The sequence below is a fragment of the Oryctolagus cuniculus genome, chromosome 11, assembly GCF_051225735.1.
Source record: "Oryctolagus cuniculus isolate XC-2025 breed Fujian yellow rabbit chromosome 11, ASM5122573v1, whole genome shotgun sequence".
NCBI classification, from domain to species: Eukaryota; Metazoa; Chordata; class Mammalia; order Lagomorpha; family Leporidae; genus Oryctolagus; species Oryctolagus cuniculus.
Genome location: NC_142877.1, coordinates 72,438,544 through 72,460,730, shown reverse-complemented (window position 1 = coordinate 72,460,730; position 22,187 = coordinate 72,438,544). Strand labels below are relative to the sequence as shown.

Here is a 22,187-nt window from a genome sequence, read left to right as displayed (position 1 = left end):
CTTATTAGTGCCTATGAACAACGTGGGATAACTGATACTAATTTACTCCAGAGTTCAGTGAAAATCTGTTTTCAAGGTCCCATTTCCTGGATGGATGTTTCAGTACATTGTGCTGCTACACACACGGGGGCCTGAGCCGGGGGTGGAAGCTACAGTGGCAGATACCTCGTCATCGACTGATTACCTTATCGACCATGAGGAAGTTCTCCAGCGTCTCTCCATTCTCACAGGTGACACTGCCAACCTCTCTGACGGCTCCAGGCAGGATCTCCTGCACCTCCTGGGCAATCATTCCTATAACAAAACACTCCAACAGGCTTAATCAGGGAAAGACCCTCCCAGAGACAGTCCTTGCAGGCCCATGTTGGAATGGAACAGCGACAGCCACATTTATGGGTACATGCTTACCCCTTTAAAGTGTTTGCTTTGACAGAGGATGCAAATAAGGAATTCTGCACTAAGAACTACTATAGGATTAAAAGTGGGAATGTCATTTTCTTTGTTTTGTTGTTTTGTTTTGTTTTTCTGAGACTGGATCAAATGTTAGAAATGCTTAGTAGTTACTTTAAAACCCCTGTGCATAGAGGGAAGGGTAAGGCATGAGCTAAGTTTCTTTTCTTTAGGTGGTCTTGTCCCCTGAATGTTTAATCTTTATTTAGCATTCCTGGATTGGAGTATAAATATCACTTCATTTTTTCCTTCTCTTATCAACCCTGATACCTTCTCTCACCATCCGGGGACTGCCCAAACCTGCTCCTCATACAGATTAAGCTGCCATCTGCCCCTGAACCTCCATCCCATCAGCAAAAAGAACCAATGTACTCAAAATATCCCACCAGGACTTGGGGTGCAGGCATGGGGGTGCTGAGTAAAAAGAACACAGAAATTCTTTAACCTTCCCTGTTTTAGCAACTCTGGGTTTCCCAAAGGAAGAGTGAGACTAGTTGTTGTCAAATGCTGCAGCATGCAACCTCCAAATAAAGGAAGGATGAAAATTTTAATCACTGACCCTACAGAATTAAAAGGGAATTTGTGTACCTGTTTGATGAGCAGTGTTTATTCCCATCGCAGATGCAAATTCAGGCTTGTATTCGTATTCAACAATCCTCATCTGGGCTATTCTTCTCAGCTGTTCATTTGTGTCAACCTAATTTAATTAAAGAAGAGCAGATTTCACTTGCATAGATATTTGCTATTCAAATCAATGCCCACAGTGGCCCAGAGAGATTAGGAATATTAACAATGAGACTGTTTTTTCTTCTGTTCAAACTATTTTTAAGAGAAATGTATTTTTTTCTCCTCAGAGGAGCTAAAGTTTCAAAGTTCCCATCAGCGACTTGCATCCACTGATTAATAAACTGGTCCAGAGTTTCATGTCCAAATTACAGGGCCAAACTCCGCCACTCACTGCTGTTGCCTGACTTCTCTCCTGGAGAAGGCGAGTCCTCCTTCTGAGAAAGGAGATCCTTACTTTGGAACTAAACAATCACTGTTCAGGATTGCAAGGTGTCATTTTCAAAGGAGCCCATGACCAAACCTGTATTCGCAATAGAAAATGCAGTGCTTAATGGAAGTGCCAACTTGGAGGAATAGATCGATCCTATGTCATGGGATAGTTTTTAGACATTTTGCTGAAGAAAATTTCTTCAAGATTTTAAACTGGGATAACCTAACTCCCATTCCTCGGCACACAGACCCTCCCCTTCTCCAGGAAATTCTCCCGAGCACCCTGCTCTGAGATCACTGTTTCCCATGAAAGGCATTTCCAGCTGTCACTCACAGTCCTAAAAATTTTCCCTGGCTCCCAGCAACAGGTAACCATCAAGACACTATAGCGAATTTTCCCAATGGCTAAATGTGTGTGATCCAAACGATCCCCCTTTGAGTTTGGTTTTATAATGAATTGATGAAAATAACAGGGTTGACTTGTTGGATAATGACCTTATTTGGCAAGGAGAGAGTGGGCACCCTTTGTAGGCCCCCAATCATCCTGGAGAACACAACTGAGTTATGAAGCCCGTGGCATCTTCATGATTAAAAATAGGCTGCCTGGGCATTCATCTGTGCATTAGAAGAATGAAAAACGTCTGTCAGTGTTGTTTTAAGAAAACCCTGTCCTGGCCCTCAATTCTTCCCTTGGCCCACTGCACGAGGTGGCGGTAATACTCCTGCATGGTCATTGAGGGCTGCTGATGAAGAATGGTGGCTTGGTGCTTCATTGGCTGTATCACTTGGCTTTACTTTAGCTTCTTACCCAGAGCATAATTTTGAGCTGTTTTGGTAACGATTGTTATTAAAAGCTAATTCATTCATTCCACGTTTTATGTAACGTTTACCAATCACCTTCAGCGTATCACATACTACTAAGTGTGGGGAGTGGTCTAGACAAGGAGGCAGACACATCACATAGGGTTACGTACTGCAATGTGAGAAAGGCAGGGTGATGGTGGAGTTAGGAACAGCAAACTGCGGCAGTTCCAAGGAGGGACCTAAAATACTTTGAGGGGAGCACACAGGAAAGCTTCCCAGGGATGGTGAAGCCCAGCTGAACTGCTTCAGCTCCTCTCCTCAGGGCCTCGGCCCACGCCTTTTTCCCGGCTTCGAAAGCTCTACTTTCCCCCCTCTCAGTGCAAACATCCCCCTCTCAGAGAAGCACTTCTTGACCTTCAAGACCAGGAAGAGTTCCTCTGCTTCACATCCTCACGGCACCTGTCACAACCATCACCAGACAACTCATGGTGGTGGTTTTATCCCGTCTTCCCCTACAGAACGTACACCCTAGAGGACACACCTGAGCCAGGGTTTCTGCGCATCATCACATCACCAGTTTCTAGTACAACTCCTTGCCCGTGGCAGGTGCTCAACTGATATATTTTACATACATTATTGAGTTTGTGGTAGGAGTTAGGGAAGAGGTAGAGCTGGGAGGAGAGAGAAAAGCCAAGACTAAGTCACAAATGCTAGGCAGAGAGAACACCATGAACCAAGTCCCAAGAAAGAAAAGTCCTGAATGATGTCTGGAGAACCAAGGCAGATTTTGGCATTTCTGGATGGTAAAGGTTAAGGTCAGGACAGGGAAGGTCTTGAAGCCCATGTAGAAAGGAACAATTGCAAATTTTATGTTGTCTGTGCATACATCTGTTCCTGTGAGCTCCTTCACTCATTCAACAGATGTTTACTGAATAACTATTACGTGCCACAGCGGGTGGCTGCCAGATTCAATATCATTGCATGTTTCTTATTTGGAGCTTAAATGTTAATAAAAGTCCCATTCCTGAGGCTAAAGCTTGTGTCTTATTCATTGCAGGGCCCGGCAAAGTGGCTGACAAAATCTTCGATGGAGAGAAAAAGAAGCAAAGAATGAGGGTAGTGCCATGCCAGGACAATTCCTGACAGTAACCAAACTGAAGAAAGGAAGGCAACCAAACGCCAGCTTGGGCCACCCTCCCATTCCCAGGCCCTGCCCAGGTCTTCACCCCCTGGGCCACGGCAGTCCTGCACTGGTTCCCCATTGTCCCCTTGGTTCCTGTGCAGCCTGCAGGAGCCCCCACCAGGGAACCAAGTGGAGGCCAAGTGGGTTCCTTCCTTGCCAAAAGCAGAGGAGGATGTGCCCTCACTCAGGCTTCGAGACTGCGGAGAACAACGGCCTTCCCTAAGAAATTCTTTTCCTAACTCCTACCTTAAAGTTGTTAACGTACTTAGCAAATGCTAGACATAGCAATGAGGTCCTGTCATACAATTACTGGTGCACAATTAGATTTCTGGTGTGAGAAAAATTTTAAGGGTTAACTGGGAGACCTAAGCATCTTATATAACAAAGTTCCTCAAAAGAAATGCTCTTCACATTTCCAGTGCTGGTTTGGAAGCTCCCCAAAGCTAAATATAAACGGTGTATGGCAAGTTCCCCATGAACACACTAGGCCCAGGGAAGTCTTGAGGCCAGGGCAAAGCTTTCTTTCGGCCCTCCCCAGGAACTCCACACACGCCAGCACTGAATCCACTTTGCTCACCAGTGTGTGTGTTGAGTAAGAAGCCACAAGCTCAACAGGGCTGTCTATTTGCTCTTGTCCAAGACACTTTTGTGTCGCTCCCCCTCTTCGTGGAGGAACGACACAGGACCCTGCGCTGTTCTTTCGTCTGCTCGGCCCTCCCCGGGTTTGCTGCTGGTTCTTCCCGGGTTGGCTACCGTCCCTTCCACCTCCGTGGAAGGGCAGTTCCCCCTGGCCACATTCCCCACTTCCGCAGGGGAGCGGCACACCGCCGGCCGGCTCTCTCGGGGGCTGCATAGGTGTTCCTTCAGCTAGATGTTCCCCTTAGATGTTCCCTGGTGCATGCCGTCTCTCTCCTCCTTTATAGTCCTCCTCCGCCAATCCCAACTCGGCTGCCCACACGCCGAGTACGCTGCTCTCCTCCAATCAGGAGCAAGTCCTACAGTTTATTGGTTGAACTGGAGGCAGCTGTGCAGAAGCTGTTTACTTCTCTCCCAGCGCCATATTGTGGGAGAGCAGATGCATAGAATAAGTCTTAATTCCAGTAACTCAGTCTAGTCCGGATTGCTCCCCACACTTTTGGAACACAGTGACCATGCAGGTGAACAGCCATCATTGTCATGCCACCTCACCCCCACAGTTTCTACATCACAAAGTTCGAAGTCCACTCCTGTTATCCATCACCTGGTCCCCGCCCACATCCTGCCCTCAGGCTGCTGTCACGAGCCCCAGCAGTGACACCTGCTCATCCCAGCTGAAGAACTTCTGCATTTGCCTCCAGGCCCCGAGGGAGACTTTGCATGTTTCACTTTCCTGAGCTAAAAAGCTTTTTGTCTTCAACCAGCAAACTGGCTGATGTGGTAGGGGAAGGGCAAAACAACCTTTGAGCATTTTTCTTAACTGATTTTTTTTTTTTCTGGATTTTGCTTTTAAGTCTCTTGGGGCCATTTTTCAGTCTCCACCACAGAACCAGTGGAAGCTCTCAACTTCCTCATTTTTTTCTTATTGACACCAATACTCTTCAAGTCCCTTAGGTTATCAGCGTGTCCCTTCCACCCAGTTCTGCTCTCAGAGCTGCGTTTCCGTCTCTAGTCTGCAGTCACCCAGGCAGAAATAAGGTCACGGTCTGGCGAGGCAAGCTGCTCTGCATTTGGGATGACCTCATCTCCCTGTTGCTTCAGTGACAAAGGTTCCAATTGCGCCCGCATCATCTTTTCTGGGTCTTGGGTGTGTGCCTGTGTGAAAACCAGAGGTTTCCTCCACCAGGGTTCTAGGCAATACTCGTGTTTGCCATGCCTGGAGTGAAAAGACCCGTAGAGCAAAGCAGCAAACTGCAGTCAATTTCCCAGATCACCGTGTTGGGCAACGAGCTTGGCCACTACATTTTGCAATAGTAGCGAATGCAGATGCTGGCTCTAGCTGGCGGGCCTCCTTAAAGAATGAGAAACTGTTTCCATTCCTATGCATGCAATCAAAGTGATTAAGGGTCAGTACTATGGTTTGAATGATGATATCACATTCAAAATTCATGTGAAAACTTAATTCTTGCTAGGGTGGTATCAAAGGTGGGCTTTGGAGGAAGTTTATAATTCAGGAGGGCATGGATTAATGCCTTATAAAAGGGCTGGAAGCAATTAGCTTAGGCTTTTTTTTTCCTTCTTCTTTTTTTTTTTTTTTTTTTTTTGTCTTTCCCACCCCTCCACAATGTGAGGACACAGGGTTGAGGGAATCCCCATGGAAGCAGGGATCAGGGTCTTCACCAAACACCAAGCCTGCCAGCATTTTGATGTTGGACTTCCCAGCCACCAGAACTGTGAGAAACAAATTTCTGTTCCTTATCAGTCCATGGCATTCTATTACAACAGCACAAATGGATCAAGACAGTGAGCTTCCCAGAGAATCTGGAGGAATGACTGGCTTTTTAAAAGCTGGAAAAATTGAGCTGGGGAGAGAGAAGATCAAGTTCACACTCAGCAGCAGCAGCACCAACAATTACTATCATCTCTCTTGGCTCTAATAAGTGGCAGACAGGACAGACAGGATTTTTAGGAACATATACTTCATAAATGTGGATAGACTAAAGGTAGAACAAATACATTAAAATGAAAAAATGCAACAAATGAATCATATAAGTTGCATTTTGTACAAGCAAATAAAAATATCTATTTGTTCTGCTTTATACAGCTAAAAAATCTTTTACGTCTATAAGCTTAGAAAAATCCTGTAACAGGTATAGAATGAATATGGACATTCCCTGGACACAGACCACAAAACAAAGGCACAGAATGTCTCTGGTCTAAAATCCCTGGGCTGGTGGAGTCAGACCTAAACCTCTAGTCTTCTAGCCAAGGGCTCAGGATTCTCTTTATTCCATCAGCTGTTGGGAACAGGAAGGGGACGCAGCAACTTCATGCTTAGAGCCTGGGTTGGGATAACCTTTCATTTAGATAAAGAAGGTGTCCTAGAAGACAACTGAGAAATTCTAGGGAAGCTTGTTATCCTTTTTTTTTTTTTTTTTTTTTTGACAGGCAGAGTGGACAGTGAGAGAGAGAGACAGAGAGAAAGGTCTTCCTTTGCCATTGGTTCACCCTCCAATGGCCGCCGCGCTGATCCGATGGCAGGAGCCAGGTACTTATCCTGGTTTCCCATGGAGTGCAGGGCCCAAGGACTTGGGCCATCCTCCACTGTACTCCCTGGCCACAGCAGAGAGCTGGCCTGGAAGAGGGGCAACCGGGACAGAATCCAGAGCCCCGACCGGGACTAGAACTCGGTGTGCCGGCGCCGCTAGGCAGAGGATTAGCCTAGTGAGCCGCGGTGCCCGCCAGCTTGTTATCCTAAGACAAGACATTTCCCTCAAACCAAGGAGCAATGTTTGAAGACTTTGGTAAATGCAGTTCTATACTAAGCCTGATGTGGGAGGAGCAGTTGTGGTGTACTTTTCCCACTTGTTATGTTCCATTTCCATTTCAATAAGACTCCATAGGAAATTGTATAGCCAACTGCAAGGACAAGTGTTCATGGACGGACTTGAAATGCAGTTTATGTCTTGCCATTTCGAGGACCAAGCTCTGGAAATGCATGAGACCTTTGTAGCCCTGAGCTGTCCTCCAGCTACCAGGTCACATAGCTCTCTATCATGAGCTGTGATTTCACAATCGTATAACAGTCTACAATTACAATCATTCTTTGGAATCCTCTAAGCAAAGGACATTCCTTGGCTGCTTTAGAAAAACCAGTGCAGATTTACACTGGGAAAGGAATTCAGGAAGAAAGGCCAATGATTAACAGATTAGGTCTCCTAGTGGCTAAAAAAAGGGGGGGAGGGGGTAAAGAAAAAAAGAAAATCAGATTTAAAGATGCAATTCTGCCATAGACTCAAAAATTCTTTTGGAGGCTAGGGAGGGCGGCATTTGGCCTGGTGGCCAAGATGTCTGTATATTGGGTTAGAGTACTGGCTCTATCCTCGATTCCAGTTTCCTGCTGGTGTGTGCCTTGGGAAACAGCAGATGATGGCTCAAGCACTTGAGTCCCTGCCACCAATGTGGAAGACCCAGACTGAGTTCCAGACTCTTGACTTAAACCTGGCCTTGCCCTTGCTATTTTCAGGCATCTGAGGAATAAACCAGCAGAGGTAGAAAATCTGCCTGTATTGGTCTCTGGCTCTCTCTCTCCCTGCCTTTCAAATAAAAATAACTAACTATATATAAAAATATTTTAAAACATTGGGGTAAGCCAAGGGGAGAATCCTTTTTCAAGAAAGAAATGATTTCACGGTAGCCTAAGTGGCGAGTAGGGAAGGAACAGAAGCAGTGAATAGAATGAAATAGCGGGAGCAGTGAAACCAGGATTGGCTAAGTGATGGGAATCTTTATCCTAACCCCTTTGGTCTGCACAGAGGTTGTAACTTTCCATGATAACATAATGTCTCAACTGGTTAAAATATAAAAAAGTGTCCGAGTGGCAGACAAGCAGGCACATTTCCGCCTTTAGACAAAGACACTGAATTCCCTGAGATTAAGTGTTTCTCCAGGGTCACGTTGCTGGGGAGAGCTCCAAGGGGAGGAGCAGTCTTCTCGTGTCTGGGTGAGCTTTCTGACTTCCAGTGGGGCGACCCCCTCTGCACAGAGAGAAAGGGTCTTCACCTGGAGCCCTGTGACCCAGTAAAGACTGGGAAGGGAGAGTTTCTCAAGGGCTCCTCAGAGAAAGATGACATTCCAGGAAGACAATGGCAGGCATGGCTGGGACCACGCATTCTGGGAGGAAGGGGCTCCAGCAGAAATATGATCAGGAACTGGCCTGAGACAGTGCTCCGAAGATGAGCCATGAGACGGAAAGGAAAAGGCAAGGCAAGCTACGGCCACTGACAAAGCGAGGAAGGAAGGGCAATGGCTGCGACGCCAATGCATCCTGTCGATGCCACCGCCCTGTCAGGTGCACTCATTCTCGGGTAGGGACTGCTTTACAGTTCCAGCAACGATGCCAGGGAGCTCGGTCATCATTTCAAAGTAGCAGGTTCATCTCACATGACGAGCAGCATGGAAGGCTGCCTGGGGCAAGGTGTGTCAGAGGCCAGACGTGCCCAGCACACCTGGTTGAGAAGGGGCCCAAGGCCTGGCCCTGTGCTCACCTCCTGGACATTCTGCTTTGCACGGCTGTCAGAGGGATGCAGGATCGTCCCCATCACTTTCATGTTGCCACAGACAACCAGGGCTTCATCCGGCGCATCTGTGTTTATTCCTACTCGACCGTGACAGACGACAGACTCTGGGACTTGTCCTCGCTGCCATAATGCATCACTGTCATTTTCAAATTGCCCTGGGTTAGAGGCCTGGAAAAATACATAAATATATTACAGTTAAAGTTATAGTAGCAGGAACAGATGACTGTGTTGGTGTTCAGAGCAAAAGAAAACAGAATGTTGTCTAAGCTTTTCATACGGGAATCCTACACTAGGTGGGGCACCCCTGACATAACCAGAGAATTCCAGGGCCCCAGAAAAGCCAGGAGGCTTCCCTTATTACCCACCTCTCCAGTAGCAGCAGCTCTGTATGCTGAGCTGGGAACATACAGTCTCCACCACATCTCTCTGGGAGTGTCAGGTGGGTGACAAAGAAAAACCAGGGGCCAGTGCTGTGGTACATGGGTTGAGTTACTGCCTACAATGCTGGCAGCCCATATTGGAATCTCTGCTGTTCCACTTTCAAAACTGCTCCCTGCTAATGCGCCTGGGAAGGCAGCAGAAGATGGCCTGAGTGCTTGGATCCCTGAACCCATGTGGGAGATCCAGAGGAGGCTCCTGGATCCTGGGAGACCCATATGGAGTTCCTGGCTTCTGGCTTTGACCTGGCCCAGCTCCGGCCATTTGGGAAGTGAGCCAGCAGATAGAAGATCTCGCTCTGGGTGTCTCTCTCTTTCCCTCAGTAATCCTGCCTTTAAACAAATATATCCAAAAAGGAAGGAAGGAAGGGAGGAAGGGAGGAAGGATGGAAAGAAGGAGGGAGGGAGGGAGGGGAAAAAACTAAAAATATCGTCTTTTCAAGGACTATAATAGTCATGACTTAAAATCAGAGCGTTACATCACAGAATGATGCTCGCTTATCAACGTTCACCTAAATAAAGGACCTGGCATGTAACTAGTGCTTCCATAGTTTCAAAATACTCATTTATGGCCATATATGCAATTGGCAAAGATAATACAAATATATTTAATGTAACTCAAGTACTCCCTAAACACAGATAAAACTGGGGGGGAAATAAGAGCAGCTCTATTTGTTGAATGTTAATTCATGCTGCAATGCAATTAGATATGTACTATTATCTTCATTTTATTGATACTGACATTCTTAAAGGATAAATAAGTCACCTAAAGGCACAAAGCAGCTGAGTCCTGGAGCTGGAATTATGCTTGTCCTGCTCATTAAACACTGATTCTCACTTTACCTATTTCCTGTTGTTACCTTGAGGTGGCCCTAGCATTTGTCAAAGAAAAGCCAAATTAAACTGTTGAACTAGACAAAGTTCTGGAGATTTCACTCTTCAATAAAATTCTTTGCAAAAGAACTTTCCACTGTACAGCATTCTCCTTCCCTACGGCTGCTGAGTAAATTTCCAAATAGGGATCTCTAAATTCTACGAAATTCTCACAAGGAAATTAATTTGTTTTTAAAATAATGACATATTTTATACTTGTGATTTTTGTGTGTTGGAGGCAGGTAGGCACAAATCCAGGCAAACATTTGGGATCCTGATCATCCAAAAAGTCACCATTCATACATGATTTCACTTTTTGCCCTTTTGGTGGTCTGGGACACTTTGCAAGCTCATGAGTTGAATGTTCCCAGATGATGTCTGAGGATGATTCTGGAAGCTCCTAACAGTGGATTTCTCAAGGATGGAGACAAGGAGATGTAACTCCCTGTGGATGTAATTGTGGTGGAAGGAGTTTTACTGTTCTCTAGATCCTCTCTTAGTAGTATATGGATGTTTTGCCTTCTGTATATGTTATCCATTAAAAAGTAATTAAAGGGCAGGCATTTGGTCTTGGAGCTAAGATACCTGCTTCCCATATTGGAGTGTCTGGGTTCTCACTCCAGCTCTGGCTCCTGCCTCCAGCTTCCTGCTAACACAGATCCTGGAAGGCAGCAAATGAGGATGTAAGTGATTGGGTCCTTGCCACCCACGTAGGAGACCCAGACTGACTTTCCTGCTGCCAGACTTGGCCTCAGTCCAGCCCTGGCCATTGCAGACATTTAGGAATGAACCAGTGGACAGGAGCTCTCTTTTTTTCTCTCTCTCTTACTATATATTTATATATGTCTCTCTCTATGCCTCTCACATAAATGTTTTAAATTAATTAATGAAATAAAAGAAATAAAATAGCAGAACTTTTAGGTGACTTTAACTTCCTCTTTCATTTCTACAAGTCTGAGCCCGAGTTGCCTGCAACACTCAACCATTGACAACTGACAGACAAAGGCAGTGAAAGAATGTAAAGTCACAACTTTCAACATTATTTTCTGTAAATTCACTTGAACAAAGGGCTTTTCTGCAAGGTCCCTAGAGCTCCCCTGGTTGTGAATGGCAAATTGGCTTTGACGCAAATCCTTTTATAGTGAGCAATCAACTAAATCCAAAGGTATGCCCTATAAAATGTCGATGTATTTTGCTTAATGCCCAAACATAATGAGCCACTTCAAGGAAACAAAATATTGAGGGATTTTTTTTTTCTCTTAATGAACTTTGGGATAATTATTATCACATTGGTAACTTGATACTGCAACAGTGGATATGAGTAGATTTAATTTTTTGGAATAATTGTGACAGTCTCACTTGGCTTGCATCAGATGAGAAAAATCATATCCCTAAAATATGTTCAGATCATTATGCAAAGGGCCACAGATTTACGATGTTCTAAAAATACAGACCACGGAAGGGTCCTCATCAGGAACAGGAAATATTCTTACAAGATTTGTGAATTTCTTTCCCTTCTCTGGAATCCACACTCTTCCTGTGTCAAAGCAAGCCATAATGTACTACTTTTTTCTGAAATGCTATGTTCGCATACAGCCCAGTAGTGCTTGACGGGTACTAAACACCAAAATGAATTCATTAAAGATTTTGAAATACATTTATTCATTTGGCTCAGGGAAGACCTGAACCTTCTAGTCCATGAGGATACCCTGAAAAGTTCATGGACAATAAAATGAAGATGTTGATTTTGGGGTAAAAATATTTTTGAAATTCATGCATAGCTTTTTCATAAAATGTATTGTCTATGACCTTTCTCAAGATTCCTCATATGTGTGGATTTCAAAATTTTTTGCACCAAAATAAACTGCTTTTGCAACCCCCAAACATATTTTCATTCCATTTTTCCATGAATTTTTTTAAAGATTTATTTATTTGAAAGAGTTACAGAGAGGCAGAGGTAGAGAGAGAGAGTGAGAGAGTCAGAGAGAGAGGTCTTCCATCCACTGGTTCACTCTCCAAATGGCTGCAACGGCCAGGGCTGGGCTAGGCCGAAGCCAGGAGCCAGGAGCTTCATTCCCATCTCCCATGTGGGTGCAGAGGCCCAAAGATTTGGGCTATCTTCCGCTGCTTTCCCAGGTGCATTATCAGGGAGCTAGATTGGAAGTGCAGCAGCCAGGACTTGAACTGGCACCCACATGGGATGCCAATGCTCCAGAAGGCGGCTTTACCCACCATGCCTCAGCGCCAGCCCCTCCATGAGCTTTTTGGCATGCCTTCATATGTAATGACACTAACTGGTTACGTGACCTTGGGGCAGTCACTTCACCTCTTTGTGCCAGCCTTCCCTTCTGAAGAATAAAGATAATTTTGTCTTCTTTACCCATCTTACAGGGTTATAACTGTGAGATTAATGAAATCATGGGTGCATGAACAGTTAAGTCTCAAATGCACCCTCAACATACCTCTGTTGGGCACAGAAACCACAGTCTGTCCCATAATTGATCAGTCTGCTTCCCTCAGCAACAAATCTGCAATTGGCACAATCCTGGGAGAATTCTAATCACAAAGACCACAAATGCAAAGGGTGCCCTCTGCAGGTGCTTATAATAGGAAACAGAATCAGAAGTAATTTGGGACCTACTCTGGTTAACTATGAAATAAAATGCTAGGATTTTTGTTTGTTTGTTTTACTAGCATTTGTAATTTTTTAAAAAGATTTATTTATTTATTTATTTATTTATTTATTTATTTGAAAGGCAGAGTTACAGAGAGGCAGAGGCTAAGAGAAAAAGAGAGGGAGAGGGGAGAGAGAGAGAGGGGTCTTCTACTCGCTAGTTCACTCCCAAAATGGCCGCAGTACGGGGTCGACGCTGTGGCACAGTCGCTGGAGCTGTGCCGATCTGAAGCCAGGAGCCAGGAGCTTCTTCTGGGTCTCCCACGTGGGAGCAGGGGCCCAAGCACTTGGGCCATCTTCTACTGCTTTCCCAGGCCATAGCAGAGAGCTGCATCGGAATTGGAGCAGCTGGGACTCGAACTAGTGCCCATATGGGATGCCGGCACTACAGGCTGCAGCTTCACCCACTACACCACAGCGCAGGACCCATCGTTTGTAATTAACAGAGAAAGGCAGCTCCTAGGAAACCAAATTTTTCACCCTTTTAAAGGATTGCAGAAAGTGGGCCCAGAAAAATGTTCTCCCCAGTGCTACTCAAGGGTATGATCTGCAAGATACACATCAGCATCTCCCAGGAGCTTGTTAGAAATGCATATTCTCTTGGGCCAGTGCTGTGGCATAGCAGGTAAAGACGTGCCTGCACTGCTGGCATCCCATATGGATGCCGGTTCGAGTCCCAGCTGCTCCACTTGCAATCCAGCTCTCTGCTGTGGCCTGGGAAAGCAGTAGAGGATGGCCCAAGTCCTTGGGCCCCTGCACCCACGTGGAAGACCCAGAAGAAGTTCCTGGCTCCTGGCTTCAAATCGGCACAGCTCTGACTATTGCGGCCAACTGGGGAGTGAAACAGCGGATGGAAGATCTGTCTCTCTCTCTGCCTCTCCTTTTCTCTCTGTGTAACTCTGCCTTTCAAATGAATAAATAAATCTTAGAAAAAAAAAAAAAAGAAATGGCTATATGTCATGTGGGTAGAAACAGGCCACAGCAGCGAAAATAAGATGACAACCAGGACAGCTCTGCTCTGCCCCTGTCCTTGGCATCCCTGCAACTGCCTCCGTTCTGTTTTCTTCCCTGCTCCCGGGTGTCAGCTTCCCACGTCAGTGTGGACTGCAGATCCATAACACAGGAGTTCTTGGGGGCTGTGCCCGTTTCTGTTCTTCTGGAAAATAACACTGAGTAACTTACTTGCTTTCAAAATTAGGGAGGAACCCTCATGTGTCTTTGAAAAGCAGACAAAAGCAATCTCCCCTGCTGCGTGCAGACCAGCATGCCTAACTACGTGTAATGCAGTGTTCTAGAAGGGAAGCGGAGCCAACAGGAATCGGAGAGAACTCCGCTGGGGAAAGCTCCCAAAAACAAAGTCCGGGGAAACAAACCTGCTCTCTGAGTAAACCTCAGTCGCCACCAAATTGGTCAATTTACACGATAAGACCATAATAGAATTCTAAAGCTGTTTTGATTGACAACCCAGACAATTACTGGATCCTGCCCAAGATCTGCAAGGGGAAGGCTGCTAAGTGGGGCCTCCTGCAGCTCTGCTGGGGGCCTGAGACTCATCAAGGTCCAATCTTCACACAATTATCTTTACCAAATAGCAAGGCGTTGATCTCTGTTATTCGGAAGAGTGGTTGTTAGGCCTCAAAATGCATCTGGATTTAGGAAATGCAGTTTGCGGTTCTCTGTGTAACTCAGTCAGCTCCATGATGTCTTCGTTAAGTTTTTCTCTCCATCCTTCATTTTTGAGCTCAAACAATCCAGCCATGGTGTAAGAGGCTACACTGGGACTGGTGCTATGGAACAGTTGGTTAATCCTCAACCTGCGGCGTCAGTGTCACATATGGGTGCTGTTTCAAGTCCTGGCTGCACCTCTTCTGATCCAGCTCTCTGCTATGGCCTGAGAAAGCAGTAGAAGATGGCCCAAGTCCTTGGGCTCCTGCACCCATGTGGGCAGACCCAGAAGAAGCTCCTGGCTCCTGGCTTCAGGTTGGCCAAGCTCCGGCTGTTGTGGCCATTTGGGGAGTGAACCAGCATATAACTTCTCTCTCTTCCTGTCTCTGCCTCTCTGTAATTCTGCCTTTCAAATAAATAAATCTTTTTTTAAAAAGATGGTGTTAGTGTTTGAATGAGTGAGTTTTAGAAATGTGCACAGAATACATTTCTTGCCCTGAGATTCTTCAGGGGCTATGAGGGTACTTCCAAAAGTTCATGGAGAAACGGTAAAAGCATCTTCCACTGCTTTCTCAGGCCATAGCAGAGAGCTGGATCAGAAGTGGAACAGCCGGGTCTTGAACTGGTGCCCATATGGGATGCCTGCATAGCAGGTGGCGGCTTTGCCCGGTACACCGCAGCACCAGCCACTAACACTATTTCTAAAATCAATTTTTCTCTTGGTTGTTTTAAACATTAATAATTAAGCAGAGGCTAAAAAAAAATCTGCATTTGTTTTCACTTCTTTGTTTTGGGGTTAGAATCTTAGAACATCAATAAGCTGGCTCTAGTTGAGGGGCAGGTGAAGAGTATATGTTATTATCATTGCTTTAGGGTAAGTTTCTATTACTCAGCACACTTGTGGAATGGGGTCCTCTAATTCTCTTTAACCAAAAAAATAAAAATTAAAAAAAATCACAGCTAGGAGAAAGCTGTCAGATCTTAGAAGTAAAAATGTAGGGAATAACATGACACATAATCTATGCTGAGTACAATTGACTATTTTTTAGTATTCATACTGAAAACGAATTGCAGAGACTTTGCACTTTTCAAGTCATCATTATGAGCTAATTATCATTGCGCTTTGGATAGAAAGAAGTGCCAATTAAGAGAGCTCTTACAGCAGCCACAGGGCAGCTGTGCAGGAGCTGCCAGCAGCAAATGGAGATGCCTTGTCACCAGGTAAATTATTCAAAGTATGCAGGTGACTAGCAGACTGTCTGACTCAGGCAGGAGTTACACAGCTCTGGACAAGCACCGTCAGCACAGCCAAGCTAGGCTTACTCCGAAAAGAATGGCATTGTCAGTCTGTATTCCTTCCTGAGAGGAATCATAGCAGCAAGCAGCCAAGGTTCGCAGACTGGACTTTGAAGCAGATCTGTTAACACAGCATAGCGAGCCCAGATGGCACCAGGCGAGACGTCAAAGACAGTGTGGGCCCTACTGAGGATGGACTGGCACCTCTGAGATCTGCTCTGACCAAAGGAAGGTGCCCCGGACCCTGCCTCAGCTCCAGGGGAGCCTCATTTGCTCTAGGTAATCAGGCCCCAGCCCTCACTGCTGGGACATCTAAACACAGGGATCTTTTACTCATTACTTTGCCTCCAATCAAACTTTGAGAAAGGTTCAGGATTTCTACTAATAAGTAGCTTGCTACTCTTACTTTACCAAAAGCACCACAGAGGATGTTTTGTTTCAGGCCAAGAGAGGCTCTGCTTCCCCCGAGGAGTGCAGCTCCTCTCCCCAGGGCCTAGGGAACAGCCACACACGTGGTCATGCCCATCAAAAATGAGTCTGCACGTCCCCCTCTCTGTACCACTTCCAAGCCCGGGGACGACACAGCTCCTCCCAGGGTGGCCAGCCCTGCACATACCTGTTACCTCACGCCCCTGGCATTCTCAGCGGTGGCCAGCCGGACCTCACACAGCCGCAGCTGCAGCTGCCAAGACTCCTGTCCACAGCTGTGGCCAATCAGCCAATCATGCATTCAGCCGAATGCTGAGACCTTCCTGTTTGCTTCACTTTGGAGCACGGACCGCTTTCCTACCGCTTTCCCCACCCTGTGGACTTTGGGGTCAGGGAGAGTTGGGTTATCACCCCAGCTTCCTCATCTATAAACACTGTGATCGTGAACGAGTTGGCTTCTAGACCCTGAATCCTTCTGGGTGTAAAGAAGATACAGTGCAAATTATCACAAGGTAAAATGATGCTGTATCTAAATTATTTAGCTCCGTGCTCGGAACACAGACTAAAGACCAAGGTTTCTCTCCCTTGGGAGCACTGACATTTTGTGAGGAATCGTCTTTGTTGTGGGGGTTGTTCCGGGCACTGTAAAGTGCTGAGCGGCATCCCGAGTCTCTACCCACTACTGGCCAGTTGTATCGTCCAAAAGCATCCTCCAGACCTTGTCACACGACCCTTGGGGAACAAAACCACCCCTGGTTGGGAGCCACTGTGTAAAAGCTAGACAAATAGCTTCTGCTATTACTATCATCAGCATCAACATCATCATTGGAGCCTCCCACTGGAAACTCAAATCCAACCCATAGGGAAGATCATCCAAGGAAGCCAAAGAACGGACCTTACCCTTACAATGATCCTCTCAGAGATGTGGGCAGACAACAGATAGAACTGGTCTTGGTTAGCAGCATACAGTCCAACCACCAACATGAAGTATCTAATTCAGAAAGAGCAGACCAATGCCAACACGTCAGGGAACAGAGACACGGTTGGTGCAAATACACCCCAGGGAATCAATAGTGTGTTTACCCAGAAGAGTGCTTATTTAAAGACTGTCTTTTCCCTTCTGCTCTGTGTTGTCCCCCACAGTGAAATGAGCAAGCAATTGATGCACTTGGTATTGTTCGGGGTCTGCCCTTTGCCCATTTGGAGGCATGTGTGAGCTGTTTTGCAGGCTCCAAAGCAGCAGGAAAGCAGCCTTCCCTGGGGAGCCAGCCCAGTGGGGGCCTGGGCTCAGCGCATCTGTGCTGACTTGGCCAGGCCTCACCCAGCTGCATTCCCGGGCCCTGGACACAGCACTGCTCACAAACAGCAGGACGCCACCAGAGGTCCCTTTGTCCAGAGACACCCATGGCACTGTCTTAGGCCTCAATGGAGAGTGATCCATCCTTCCTACCCTGATCTGTTCTTGGCTGTGTAGCCTGCACCTTCATCATCCTCAGGTCTCAACTTCAGCCCTAGCCCTGAACTTCCAATCCAATGGCTCCCAAGGCGATTTTACTCACTGTTATTTCAGTTGCGTCTTCATTATGTTTTGCTGACAAGTTTAAGATTAGATCATTTCTTGGAAGTTGAAATAAAAACTACCATTATCAAAGAAACTTTTGCTGTTTAACACTACATGAAAACCTTTACCAGCTTCCATTATAAGGCTCTATGGATTCTCCAATCCTAGAGAACAAGATTTCTGTCTGGAAGGTACAGTAATTCAGTAATTACTGTTATCAGCTACCATGGAGAATTCAAAATGTGTCAGGCACTGGGCTTAGCGATTTACCTACATTCTTTCATTTAGACTCCAAAAACAACCCTATTGGAGTAGGATATCATGATTGTCCCCACTTTACAGTATAGGAGAACCAGTCTCAGAGAGGTTACGTCCCCAAAGTCCCCCAGTTAGCAAATGGCATTATCAAATATGCAAATGCAATTCCATTCAACAACCAAACCTATGTTCTAAAACCAGTGGTTCTCAAACTCGAGCACACAGCAGGATCGCCCGGAGGGTTTCTTAAAATACAAATCGCCGAACCCCACACCTGGAATGTTTGGTTCAGCTGGTCTTTAGGGACCTGCACAGCCAGAAGCCCGTGATGGTGAAGAATGGTCTGAGAATACCTTCTTGTATTTCTAACAAGCGTCCAGGTATTGCTGTTTCTTCTAGCTAGCCCTGGCAACACACTTGGAGAACCACAGGTCTAAATCATGATGACAAATGTATTTTCTTTTCTAATGCAAACGATGAAAGCAAAGCTTCAGGACTCAGAGTGCGGCACCAGCAACCAGCACGCAGGCTTGGGAAATGCAGTCAGCCCAGCCCGCCTTGGCCATGACACATAAGCACGAAGTCCCACAGAGAAGGCTACAGGGAATCAAAGCTGCGCAGGAGAGCGGGCATCATGGGGAGTGCAGACAGGAGAGGGAGAATGTCTATGGGCAAAGGAGTATGGGAATAAACTGGAAGAGTCAGAGAAAGCAGGGCAGCAGCCCAGGGAGGCCCAGCGTGCTGGCTGGCTGGAGTACCTCTGGTCAGGATTTGGTTTCCCCTTCTTTCTCATGTTATTTGCTGTGGTTTCGCTGAAGTGTAATCGTCCCAGCGTTACTTTGGTGACCTGGTCGGCCAGGAGGTCGATTCTAAAATAAACAGCAGAAATACCAAGTGATCACAAGAGAACACAAAGTCTTTGGTGGGACCTAATCCGCTCTCGGGCTCTGAGAATGTTTATTCCTCAGTTTCATCACATGGTACAGGAGAGTGCATGCCAACCGCTGATCCACAGCATGGTCAGGAACTGATGCCAGGGAGGCCACAGACTGACCTTGTGCGGTGAGAGAAGCTGACTGACTCAGCAGGAGCTCAAGCCTGGAGCTTCTGGCTCCTAAGGGCTATGTGTTCCTCACACCACCTACGGGTGCTGGCACTTCCATGGCAGGGAGAAAAAGACACATTTCATTTGGACCACTGCTGTCTTGCAATTTCTCCAGCCTTGCCACTCCTTCACAGATCTGTCCTATCCCAGGCCACGGATGGGAGACAGCTTCCTGCAGAGGATGGCCGCGTGCAGCCTGCCCAGTGAGAGCGAACCAGCTGCACCAGGAGAGCTGAGTGTGGTGTTTGTACAAATGGTTCCTGCCTGAGCATCAGCTTGAGTTATCACCTGTTCGTCCAGGCTGCAGAACCGTCTTCTTCCTGGCCCAAAGTGGAGTGACTCAGCAACAAAACACTGAGATGTCTCAACTGCATCCCAGCCAATCTGTCAAAAGGCAACCCTACTCCCAGTCATTCTGCACAGGGGACTCTGGCTCTGGACTGCCATATGCAGTGCCTATGCCTTGGATATGACCAATCTTGCATGTGTCTATTTTGGAACTCACTCGTCAATCTATTGACATAACTTTAAAATATAAGAAAAAACAAATCGTATACATGAAATGCATGAAGTTTATATACCTTAAATAAAAGGTTTCTAGGTAAAAAAAAAGAAAACAGAAAAACAATCGTAAACACAGCAGGGTCTAAAACCTTAATTCATCAGCACCATGCTGATTTAAATGAAAAAGTAAAAGAAATATCTAGCCATAATCTATCTCAAAGACCCAAAATTGGTAGTAAAGTTGTTAGCAAGCTTGCTGTAAAAATAATTATGATTTGAGGAAGCATCTAGCCTAGTGGTTAAGATGCTGTTTAGGGGGGCCAGCGCTGTGGCGTAGCAGGTAAGGCTGCCGCCTGCAGTGCCAGCATCCCACATGGGCACCGGTTCTAGTCCCAGCTGCTCCTCTTCTGATCCAGCTCTCTCCTGGCCTGGGAAAGCAGTAGAAGATGGCTCAAGTCCTTGGGCCACTGCACCTGGTGGGAGACCTGGAAGAAGCTCCTGGCTCCTGGCTTCGGATCGGCACAGATCTGGCCATTAAGGTCATCTGGGGAGTGAACCAGCAGATGAAAGACCTCTCTCTCTCTCTCGGCCTCTCCTTCTCTCTCTGTGTAACTCCAACTTTCAAATAAATAAATAACTCTTTTAAAAAAATGTGCTGTTTAGGATACCTGTCTATGTGTCTATGTCCCATATGTCCCTGGGTTCAATACCCAGCTCTGCTTCTTGACTTACACTTCCTGCTAATGTAGACCCTGGGAGGCAGCTGTGTGGCTCAAGTAGAATTTCTGCCAAACACATAGGAGACCTGGCTTGGGTTCCCGGCTCCCAATTCCAGCTACCTGGATGCTGCAGGCATCTGAGCAGTAAACGAGCGGATGGTTTGCTTGTTGTCTCTTTCTCTCTTTTTCTATCTCTACCTCTCAAATAAATACACTTAGATTTTTATATGATGATGTAAAAAGTGGCCCTTTTATAAAGAATTTTTTCATGATCTCAATGCATTTTACAACTTTACTTTTGTTGACAACCATGTGTTCATTTCACTAACTTATTATTAATTTATTATATTCATGGGTTTCATTTTTAAAAAGAAAAATAAATTAGGTGATAGATCTTCATAAAGCATCCACCAAGGAATTCAGAAAAGATATTCTTACCTAACAGGATTGAAAATCTTTTTGCTTCTATCTGCTTGGGACTGTTCAATAGCAATTATTTGATTGGTGGCTTCTGCCTGTATGGAACAACAAAGATAAGTGAAATACTTAATAAGCCAATTTAATAATAAAAATGCGCATTTGCAGAGTGTTCAAGTATACTTATAAAGTTTTCCAAGAGACCATGGTAGGCCCTGGGCTGGAGGTACAAGTCACAGAAAAGACATAGAAGACCATGGTTCCTGCCTTAAAGCAGTGTATAACTGATGGGGAAAAGAAATAAAAACATAATTTAAACAATAAAACACAAGGAGTATCTAGGCAGGAAGTGAATACAGAGTGAACGTCTAGATTCAAACATCAGGAGCAAATCAAGCCGGAGGCAATACCACAGGAAGGGCTTCCAGTCGCTCACTGGGTCTGTAACTACACACCGCACACCAACTGGGACTAAGAGGGAAACAACATTCTCCCAGATCCCTGCCCTTTGGGGAGCTTATCTTCCAATACGGAAAAACAGTGAAACAGACATATGTAAAACATAGGGAATGACATTTATTCACATCGACTATATACTCTTCTTAATATTCCATGAATCTTGGCAAATACATTTTTTATCTTTTGTTATCCATTTATGTTAGGTTCCAAAATTTTCACAATGAACTCATATTACCTACATAATTAGAAAAATAGGTTTTGTTTTTATTTGTTGTATGTATTTTGAGGCTTTTTATTATTGGTTTGCTTTGGCTTCGCTTGGTTTTGGTTTGGTAAGAGCTCAGTTTGGAGCAAGAGCAGCTGATGTGTTCAGCAGCAAAGCCCATTTTTGGAGACTCAATGCCTAAGCCCCAGTGAATAAAATCAGAACAAAACATGTGGATGACAGAAGCCTCCCCCCTAAAAAGCTGAAAATGAGGCAATGATTCAATAAAAAGTTTTTACCATTCAGAAGCCAATCTGAGCCTTAAACTCAGCTCTACCACTCACCATCTCGGATGCACTGTGTAACATTACTGGGCTTCCGCTTCCCCTCTATCACACAACAGAGGTACTGACTATACTAGTGACTGTAAGAATCTGATGAACACCATCAACCTACTCACCTGAAAATGCACCATCATAAATAAGAATACAATACTTAAGGAAAAAATTCATGGGAGAGAAGTGCAGGATTTGTACACTAAAAACTAAGAAACCGTAGTTTGAAGTGATGGCTGTCCCACTTTCTGAGCCCAGGCTTAGCAAATTGCCCGCTTCCACTTCCTGGGCGTGGGAACACCCATTCTCAGAGCCCACGCACTGTGCCGTGAGGCAGCACGAGCTGCCCGAGAGAGGTCCACACGGAGAAGAGCTAAGGCTTCCCAGCCCGAGTCCCAGCCCCTTTTGACGTAACAGCTGGTGGTCAGCTCCAGCTTCACACGCATGAGCCAGCCGTCTTGGAAACGGCCAGGCTGACAATTCCGGAATAGAGATAAGGCATCAAAGACGAGCTTGGATGCAGCTGTAGCTTTGTGACCCAAATGGTCAGTGTTAGCTTTTTTTTTTTTTTAAGTGTATTTATTTACTTGAAAGGCAGAGT

The 22,187-nt window shown here is 45.8% G+C and overlaps 1 protein-coding gene across 6 annotated transcripts in view; it reads right to left on the bottom strand.

The window, feature by feature from the left end:
- The window catches only part of MYRFL (myelin regulatory factor like), a 132,281-nt gene that overhangs the window by 40,641 nt on the left and 69,453 nt on the right, over window positions 1-22,187 (bottom strand). For 3 of the 6 annotated variants that reach the window (XR_016216883.1, XM_089308682.1, XM_070052617.2), the window contains exons 9-14: window positions 20,609-20,685; window positions 18,601-18,711; window positions 16,924-17,014; window positions 8,617-8,817; window positions 1,039-1,147; window positions 185-294 (exon numbers count right to left, since the gene is read on the bottom strand). Coding sequence is in view for 5 of the 6 variants with exons in the window: in XM_089308682.1 (XP_089164808.1) it covers window positions 185-294; window positions 1,039-1,147; window positions 8,617-8,817; window positions 16,924-17,014; window positions 18,601-18,711; window positions 20,609-20,685 (699 nt within the window). In the remaining variant the exon portion in view is untranslated. Of the gene's footprint in view, window positions 1-184; window positions 295-1,038; window positions 1,148-4,010; window positions 4,356-8,616; window positions 8,818-16,210; window positions 16,331-16,923; window positions 17,015-17,106; window positions 17,445-18,600; window positions 18,712-20,608; window positions 20,686-22,187 lie in introns of those variants that run through there. The other 3 variants (XM_089308683.1, XM_089308685.1, XM_089308684.1) reach the window with 3 other exon arrangements.